Source organism: Cryptomeria japonica, chromosome 11, assembly GCF_030272615.1.
Source record: "Cryptomeria japonica chromosome 11, Sugi_1.0, whole genome shotgun sequence".
NCBI classification, from domain to species: domain Eukaryota; kingdom Viridiplantae; phylum Streptophyta; class Pinopsida; order Cupressales; family Cupressaceae; genus Cryptomeria; species Cryptomeria japonica.
Genome location: NC_081415.1, coordinates 516,833,714 through 516,843,993, shown reverse-complemented (window position 1 = coordinate 516,843,993; position 10,280 = coordinate 516,833,714). Strand labels below are relative to the sequence as shown.

The 10,280-nt window shown below is 31.7% G+C and overlaps 1 protein-coding gene across 1 annotated transcript; it reads right to left on the bottom strand.

The window, feature by feature from the left end:
• Positions 1 to 1,333: 1,333 nt before the first annotated feature.
• On the bottom strand, positions 1,334 to 3,204 carry LOC131062273 (cytochrome P450 71AU50). Its single transcript, XM_057995891.2, has 2 exons — positions 2,299 to 3,204; positions 1,334 to 1,972 (listed from the first exon to the last, which is right to left on the bottom strand). Exons 1-2 carry the CDS (start codon positions 3,202 to 3,204, stop codon positions 1,334 to 1,336), a joined length of 1,545 nt encoding a protein of 514 aa, XP_057851874.1.
• Between the last annotated feature and the right edge of the window lie 7,076 nt (positions 3,205 to 10,280).

The window sequence follows — 10,280 nt, the reverse complement described above, 5'->3', positions numbered from 1 at the left end:
GACTATTAATGATGAAGAGATTGAGATTCTATGAATAGATGACAAGTTCAGTTATTTGTGTTGTCATTGATTGCCAATTGGTGTAAAATAATGTTCTTGATGTTCCTCACATGCACATGCACATGCACATCTATTATAGTTTAATATTCTAAAAGGGAGAAAAATGACAAGACTTCAGTTCAATGTTAATCAATTCATATACTCTTTATGTACAATTTTTAATTTTCAATCATCTTTAGTTCAAGCAAATAGAAAAAACTATTATCATCAAAATTAATCTGATAATAGTTATTAAACTAGTATTTATTAAAAATTAAGTTTTTTTTTTTTTAGTGTGTAATGCCATGTTTAAAAAAATAAGCTATCTACAAATCATTGATCCATTCATTAATTTCTCCTATCCACTCATTAATTTCTCTTTATAAAAAACCTAATATTTTCATATAATATTTTATTGACTCAAAATAATTTTGAAAATCCTTATTCCAACATTATCTAATACTTTAGGATTAATAAGCATACTATAAGAAAACACTTGTACGTTTAGATATACATTACATAAGTAAATCTTTATCTTTAACAAGCAATTGTAGTGCATGAATATAGATTGTGGAAATCTTTATTCCAACATTATCTAATACTTTAGGATTAATAAGCATACTATATAAGAAAACACTTGTACATTTAGATATACATTACATAAATAAATCTTTAACAAGCAATTATAGTGCATGAATATAAATTCTGGAAATCCTTATTCCAACATTATCTAATACTTTAAGATTAATAAGCATACTATATGAATATAAATTCTGGAAATCCTTATTCCAACATTATCTACTACTTTAAGATTAATAAACATACTATATAAAAAAACACTTGTACGTTTAAATATACATTACATAAGTAAATCTTTTTCCACAAGTTTAGATATACATTACATAAGCAAATCTTGATCTTTAACAAGTTTAGATATACATTACATAAGTAAATCTTGATCTTTAACAAGTTTAGATATACATTACATAGGTAGATCTTGATCTTTAACAAGTTTAGATATACATTACATAAGTAAATCTTGATCTTTAACAAGTTTAGATATTAGGCTTTTAGTTCATAGAGGTCTAGTGGAAGGCGTGGAGTTGGAATGGCATGACAAGTTTAGATATACATTACATAAATAAATCTTTCACAACAAGTATAGATATTAGACTTTTAGTTCATAGAGGTCTAGTGGAAGGCGTGGAAAGCATGGAGTTGGAATTTAGATATACATTAAATAAATAAATCTTTCTCCACAAGTTTAGATATTAAGCTTTTAGTTCATAAAGGTCTAATGGAGGGCATGGAGATAGAGGTCTAGTGGAAGGCGTGGAGTTGGAATGGCATGAAGATGCACAACCCTTGGCATGGTAATACTATATTGTTCTGACATATCCAAGTTCATTGGAGTTACCCCTTGAGGAAGACTCCAATCAAAGCAGTGTAGTAGTTGTGCAAGGCTAAGTTGGGTCAAGGTTAGAGCCAAATTAGTCCCTGGACATCCTCTTCTGCCTGAACCAAATGGTATGAGTTGAAAATATTGACCTTTGACATCAATGTCGCTTTCTAAAAATCTTTCTGGCTTGAAATCATTGGGTTGTTCCCAAGAAAGTGGATCTCTTGCAATAGCCCATATATTAACAAAAGCTTGAGTTTTCTTGGGTATTTGATATCCCTGTATTGTAGAGTGTTCCATGGATTGATGAGGAAGGAGTAGAGGAGCAGGTGGGTATAGGCGTAATGTTTCCTTCACTATTGATTGCAGATATTGAAGATGAGGCAAATCAGGTTCTTCCACCATACGGTTCAATCCAATTACAAAATCAAGCTCTTGTTGAGCCCTTTTCATTACCAATGGATTTCTAAGCAATTCTGACAATGCCCATTCTAGTGTACTTGCTGTTGTCTCTGTGGCTGCAGATAACAATTCCTACCAAAAATAAAATAAAAAGCATGATAATAAACTCTACTAAATGTTTTAAACATATTTAACTATTATTTCAAGATGGAAATATAAAGATCTCGTAGATTATAAATATATACACACATAATCAGCTACAAACTTGAAACTATTGAAAAATAATATTTACCTATGAACAAACAATTAAATAAAACGAAAATAAACAATATAGATAAAACGAACTATTTTCTCACTAAAAATTATAATATATATGTACTTGAAGGACAAGAAACAAAACATCGAATTCAGAAGTAAGAAAAAAGGAGTTTACAGAGATATTGGGGTTGTGTACATACAAACATAACTTTCTTGATGTGGTCTCTGGTGATTTTGATCTCCATAGATTCATCTTCAGACAAAGAAAGCAGCAAATCCACAAAGTCCTCACACTCCAAGCCATTGAATTTCTTCCTTCTTTCAAAGTGCTCATCCACAATTCTCTCCACAAACAGATGAAAAATCTCAGTAAGTTCGGCTTGCCTTTGTCTATCCCCATGCAAATCAAACCAACCCAAGAGGGGAATGTAATCGCTGTATTTAAAACCACCAGCTAGAGCAGTTACATCATTCAAAACTTCCTTGAATACTCTTCCCCCCAGTTCATCATCATTACATATCTTCCCAAATGACATTCTGCAGATGACATTATTAGTAAGTAAACCCAACTCCCTGGATAAATCTACACCTGGGAAGTTGCTCCCACTGTTATCAATGGCTCTGGCTTTGTGTAGTATGGAGCGTACCATGTTAGAAACTTCTTGGGCTCTCAGTGGGGCAAATGATTTCAATCTCTTGGGGGAAAGAAGCTCCAAGATGAGGATTTTGCGTATGAATTTCCAGTATGGGCCATATGGGGAGATTGCAACTTTCTGGGGGCTTAGGAAATGGTCGTCATCTCCCATGGGAGGTCGGCTCGCAAATATATGGTCCTGCGTTTTGAGGACTTCTTTAGCCATTTGAGGAGATGATATTATGACTGTTGGGAGAGAACCCAAGTGGAGGGTCATAATTGGGCCATATTTTTGGGCAAGAGAGCAAAAGGATCGGTGAGGAAGACGGGAGATTAAATGAAGGTTGCCAATGATGGGTAAGGGCGTTGGCCCAGGCGGCATTTTGGACATTTTCCTAGGTTTTCCTAGTAGATAACCTACGAGGAGAACGATTATAATCATAGAAATCCATGAGATGTTCAGGAATTCCATTGTGCGTTCCACAAAAATCATTGTGTGTCCTGAATGTCTGTCTGTACTATTTGTTGATTGATTTATGGAGCAAAGTGTGAGGAGGAAGACAAAAGAGATAGAGATCACCATGGCAGGAGTGGTTATTGAGTCCAACACTTGGACATTGACGTGGTCAGAAAATTTCAATATGAGTTGTTGTTTGCATGGAAAATTTCAATATGTGTATCCCGCAGGACATCTACATCTTAGTCACGCTACACTAAGTCTCCAAGTGGCTGGCTGACTTATCTCGCCTGCAATGTGCTACACAATCATTGTTTGCATGGATAATTCTGACGTCTTTTCATGTGCCAAGATCAAATCATCCTGGCAGTACTCAAATGCTATATCACAAGGATCAAGTAATGACGGCTAACATAGAGAGAAACAGTCACCACAGTCATTTTCAAACCAATCAGGCTTAAATTTGTTTGTCGGCAATGTGTTTTTATTGTCTATTGTTTTGTGAATTCAAATTTGTATAGAATTTGTATTCATATAGTATGATGGTTAAGTTGTGTAATGCTGTTCTATTAAAATTATTTGAAAAATTTATATGGTTAGATTTAGATCAAAATAAAATTTATTGTAAAGAAACATTAGAAATAAATCTTTAAAGAAGATTATTATATGTCATTTAATATAATAATTATATTAAAGATGAGTTATAGTGTTAGTCTTGCAATTGTTCTTGAATGTTTTCATATCTTTAAATTATTTGAGTTATCAAAATTTTAGAATATATATATATATATATATATATATATATATATATATATATATATATATATATATATGTATACATGTATATATATATATATATATATATATATATATATATGTATACATGTATATATACATATATATATATATATATATATATATATATATACACACACACACATATATATATAATTATTTATTTATCATGTGTAGTAAAATAAATATAAATTTATAATAAAAAAATAATTTTTGAATTTTAAAATAGTATATAAAATTCTTTAAACAACAATGATGATCATTAAAGTCTATAAAATCTAAATTCAAAGAAGTTTAGCATATACCTATCACTTGTAAAACTTGGAAGAAAATACAAAATCAAAACTCAGAGGTGTTTTACCCAATCAAACTAGGCCCCTTGCCCTTTTGTATATTGTTTTTAAATGTTTTCCTATCTTTACATTTAACTAACTTCAAAATTCTAATTAATTTGAGTTATGAATTTTTTTATAATATATGTATGATTAAAATAAATATTAAGTTTTTATAAAATATAATTAAATTATTTCTAGTATTTTAAAATATATATATTAAAAATGTTAAACATACTACATATCCTTAAATTCTATATAATAAAAAGTCAAAGATGTTTACTATAAACCTATCACTTGTAGAACCTAAAAGAAATCACAAAACTAAAGCTTAGACAACTTTAATATAAAACTAAATTGTCAACCCAAATTATTCTAAAGAAACATTAAAAATTGTAAAGAGCGACTTATTTTATTTTATTTATAATTTTTATTTTCGTTATGTCTCATAGAAATCAAACTTGGGGTCAAATTCAATCCTAACAATTATATATTCATTGATCTAGGAAAATCATGATATACTGAACTTGCAAATATTTGATCTATAACTATTATCTAGCCTATCTCTAAATTATTTTCATGACTCATCTATCGACTAGTCAATATATACTTTTACTGCAATGCTTGTTAAATAGTTTTACATTACAAAAATTTAAATTGTAAAATTGATTAGTTGAAGAACATTGGCAAGTTATATAATTAACTAACATGCCTATATTTAAAAAAATCTAAGTAAAGTTCCTTTCCTGTGACGTCGAGAAGAAGTTAAAGCAAGATTTCGTGATGATGCGAGGAGAGGGTGGGAGGAAATTATCAGGCATGTGTGGGAGGTAGCTGGGGTGGTAGATGAGGTGTGAAGGAAGCGATTGACTACCAGGCACCTCTCTGTGGAATTGGCAAGGCAAAATGAGCTGGATTTCAAAGTGGTTCGTGGAGTAAATGGGGTGGGGGATGTTTCATGCTCACAAAATGCTAAAGAGGTGAAGAAAGAAAGATGAAGATACCATGGGCCAGGGTACCTCTTGGTGCCATTTTCTTTTTTGCTATTTTTTTTTTAATATCGTAGCTTTCAGTTAGTTTTTGTTTGAACAGTAAATGCCAAATTTAGTATGGCATGATGTATATGGACATTTTTGTACTCATAGATGTGGGGTAGGGTTTGAGAAGGGTACTGGTTTGTGAACATCTATTTATTGATGGGTGGTTTGGAGATTTTGGGTCGTTTGCTGGTTTTTTCTAGATGTTGATGTACTGTTTCAGTTTTATTTAATAAAATCACAAATATTACAGATCAAAAAAAAAAAATCTAAGTAAAGTACGTTGAGAGATATCAAATTTTAAAATATTTAATATTCATAAATAATTTTAAATAAATCATTGTAATGATCTTGATGTCAAATGGTTCAATAAATTCTTTAGACTACTTGAAGGAAAATTCAAAATATAAATATTTAACATTTGATTTATAATGATATAATATATTCATATTAAATTTAATATATGTAATATTTATTTTCTTTAAAAAAAAACATTGTAAAGTTAATCGTCATTGAAATCTAACCCTAATCATATTTGTAATTCTAATTATATATGTAACTTTAATCCTTATCTAATATTAAATATAACCCCAATTCAGTCTAGACACTAAGCCTATTTAAACCTTAATATAACATTGCTCCTAATGCTTATTCATCCCTAACCCTTATCCTATCTTTAATTCTATTTCTAAACCTAACCTTAACCCAAATCTAACATTAAATCTAACCCTAATTGACCCCTAATTCTAATGTTGTTTAAACCCTAATATAAATTTAACCCTATCAATTATCAAACACTAACCTTAACCATGATTTTACCCTAACCCTAATTGAAACCTAGCATAAACTATTATTGAACCTTGATCTAATATTAACCCTAACCCCGACCTTAGTAATCTAATATTAACCCTAATAATATTCAAATCATAATCATAATTAAACCCTAAACATAACTTTATTTTAACCTTAATCCAAACTTGAAGATTTCTCTTAAAACCCTAATTGAAACTCTTATCTCTAATTCTAATTCTATCCATTACCCTAATTGAACTATATCATTAACTCTATTTGAATCCTAACAATAATTTTACCCTAACCCTAACTAAATACTAACTTAATTGAATCATAGTCCTAACTCTAACACTAATTAAACCCTAACCATAATTAAACCCTATCAGTAACCTTAATTCAATAATGTTAGTCATAATTTAAATGAAACCTAACTTTAACACTTATTAAGCCACAACTCAAGTGGAACACTAACCCTAATCTTGACCCTAACTCTTATTGAAACCTCACTCAATTTAGCCCTAACCCTAATCCTATCTCTAATTTTAATTTTAACTTTAAATTTAATCCTAGTCTAACATTTTCAATCTAAACTCAATTGAACTGTAATGATAACCATTTTTTAAAACCTAGCCTAACAATAATCCTAAGCCCAATTTAACCCTAAACTAATTTTAGCTATAAAACTCATTAAACCTGAACCAGATTACCCTAATTCACCCCCAATCATAATTTAAATATTTTCTCCTAATTGAAACTCAATCTAACATTAACCCCAATCCTAATTGAATCATATCTAATATTGACCTTAATGTTATTGAAATTTTTTTTATTATAACCCTAACCTTAATCATAATTTAACTCTAGTCCTAATCCTAACTCAAATATTTATTTAATAATCCCAATTGATACCCAATCCTAATCTTAACCCTAACACTAACCCTAATTGTAATGGGAACCCTTATTTTAATTTCAATCTTAATCAAACCTAAACCTAAACCTAAACCATAGTATAACCTTGATGCTAATTGTAACTTTGATCCCAAAATTATTCTATAACCTTAACACTAACCCTAACCTTAACCTAACGATGTAAGACATTAATTAAGTTTCATGGGTAACAAGTTTAACACATGCAATGATAACCCTAACCCTAATTGAACCCTAACTTCAACCTTAATTGTAAATAAACCATCACGCTCACCCGAACCCTAAACTTGACCTTGAACCAAGCTTTACCTTTGACTCTTAACGGTAACCCTACTCAAACTATGACCCTAACCCTAATTAAACCTTAACCCCAACCATAACCTTGACCTCAAGATTTATCATAGAATGCTAACACTAACTCAAAACTAACCCTAACCTTAATCAAAACCCCTAATTAAACCCTATCTCTACTTGAACCCTAAATCTAATTTAACTCAAACTTTAATCCTAACCCAAAACTTGCAAGAATTTAGTATTAGTATTAGGACAAAGGATATAACATTTTTTTTTTAATAAAGGGGTAAAAAATTTATTAAAAATTAGAAACAAGCATTACATAAGAAACCCATAACCCTAAGGCTCCAAGAGAGAAGTACAAGCAAATAAAGTCATCAATGAACTTCATAACTATCCATATCCTTAGCAATGATCCTATGCAAATCTTGACATTAATTAGGGGAAAGATGCCTCCAATCCCAAACTTTCCAATCATCACCATGTTTTGAAGCCCACTTAGCCAAACAATCAACTTAGCTCTATTTCATTCATGAGGGATGTGGATGAAAGACAGCTTCTCCATCATAGCACTACTTTGCAAAATCTGGCAAACAACCCCTGCCAGATGCCAATTAATCCCACTCACCTTCTGCTCATTCAACAATTTAACAATAATCTGTGAATCCGACTCACAGATAACCTTACGCCACCTCAACTCATATGCATGCTCTAGGGCATTGAGAATTGCTAATCCCTCCATAAAATTATTAGCTTGTTGTCCTTTATGCACTGAACAGAAGAAAATCGCCTCTCCTAGATGGTCCCTACCAACACCCCCAATCATAGTAGGACCCGGATTACCATGAGAGGATCCATCTATGTTGATCTTTATGATATCATCCTGAGGGGGAAACCATCTTCCCACCCTTTGAACCTTCTTCATATCACGTATACCTCTCCTAACACAAGCAGAGACAGGAGACAGTTCCTGCAAACTCAATCTACTCACAATTTCAGCCTCTCCTCTATTTGTAGAGGAAAATTCACCTCACATTTAGCTTCCACCGTCTCCTAGATCATTCCAATTATTCTATACTACACTTTCTGAGCTATTAGCCCGACTTCTTGAAATATCCTCCTATTCCTTTCTAGCGAGATCTACCAAAGTCTGAAAATGGGCCCAATGTGCCACACAATCTCAAAAAAGAGGTCAAAGTAGGCGACCTACCCATATTGTTCCAAAACTCCACTAGAGAATCCACATGAACACAAGGGTGTTTCCACACCCCCACGAGTAATACCAGATCTACATCAAGAAGGGGCATCTAAAGAACAAATGTGAAGAATCCTCCTCCCCCTTACCACATAGAACACAAATGGAGGGACCATGGAACCCACGCTTGCGAATATTGTCCCAGGTCAGACATCTATTCAAAGCCAAAGTCCAAGCAAAGCAATTACACTTCGGCCAAAAGAATTTGTTCGACATATTTCCTCCAGTTAACTTCCCTCCCCTCCAATCTACAGGACGGGTAAGTGCAAGAAGTTGTGTCCACTTAATGTGAAATTTTTAGACTTAGTAAAAAAGTGGAAATCGGGCGGAGTCAATAGGAGATGAATTGAGATCTCCCCTACGCATGCGATCCTGTGGGACTGGGGACCTGAGCCTAGAACCCAAATGGGATCCCGTTTAAAATGAAATGGGATCCAGTAATAAAATGAAATGGGATCCCGTTTTGAATATATAATTTTTTTAAAAACAAAGTGGGGTTCATTTTTGCCATAGAGGATCCTGATTGAAGGAGTGGAGCCCTCCCCAGAAGGTGCCAACAAGCCTTCTAGGTATGCTCAACACCCCCTTTTTTTCAATAATTCATATTTAAATTTTTTTAATTCTTAATAAAAAAAATTAGATTTTTAGTTTTAAAATTAACTTTTTTGTTAAAAAAAATTGATTTTTAGTTTAATAATTATTAAATTTCATTAGAAAAGTATGTTTTTAGTTAAAAAAATTATTTTTAGTTTAAAAATAGTTAAATTTAGTTTGAAATTTATTTTTTTTAATTATTGATAATGAATTTTTTTTTAATAAATTGATTAGATTAGGATTTTTTTTAAATGTTAATATAGGTTTTAATAATAGTCATTTTTTTTATAAAATTATTTTTCCATGGTTGATGAATGATTTTAATAAAAATGTTCAAAACCTTGAAACAAAACCAAAACCAAAAAAAATCAAAACCAAAACATTTAATACAAAATCGAGACAAAAACCAAAATGAAAACCAAAACCAAAAAATTACAACAAAAACGAAACTAAAACATTGTTAAAATTTACCAAAGCGAAAACCAAAACATATAAATTTAACTAATATGTAGAAAAATCAAAACCAAAACTTTTTTAAAAATAAAATGAAAATATTGAAAAACCAAAACTTATAGGATCACATACATGACCATTTGACCCATATGACCTAATATATGACCATATAGGAGCACAGTGGACCGTAAGGGGTCATATGTAGTCCTAAGGGGCTACACATGTGGTCTAACACATGCATGACCGCTTAGGACCACATATGATCCCATAGGATCACATCATGTCCTAAGGGGTCATGCATGTGTTTTAACATGTACGCACATGACCCCTTAGGATGACATATGACCCCTTTTAACATCTAGTGTATACAACATACCCCCTATGACCACATAGAATTACAACACATCCTAAGGGGTCATATTTGGTCGTAAGGGGTCACACATGTGTTTTAACACATGCGTGATCCCTTAGTCCACCACATATGACCCCTTTTAACATCCTAGTATCCCAAGGGGTCATTGAATATGTTGTCCTAAAGGGTCATCTACACATGTGTTCTAACACATGCGTTCAACCCCTTACGAACACATATGACCCCATAGGATTAGGCAT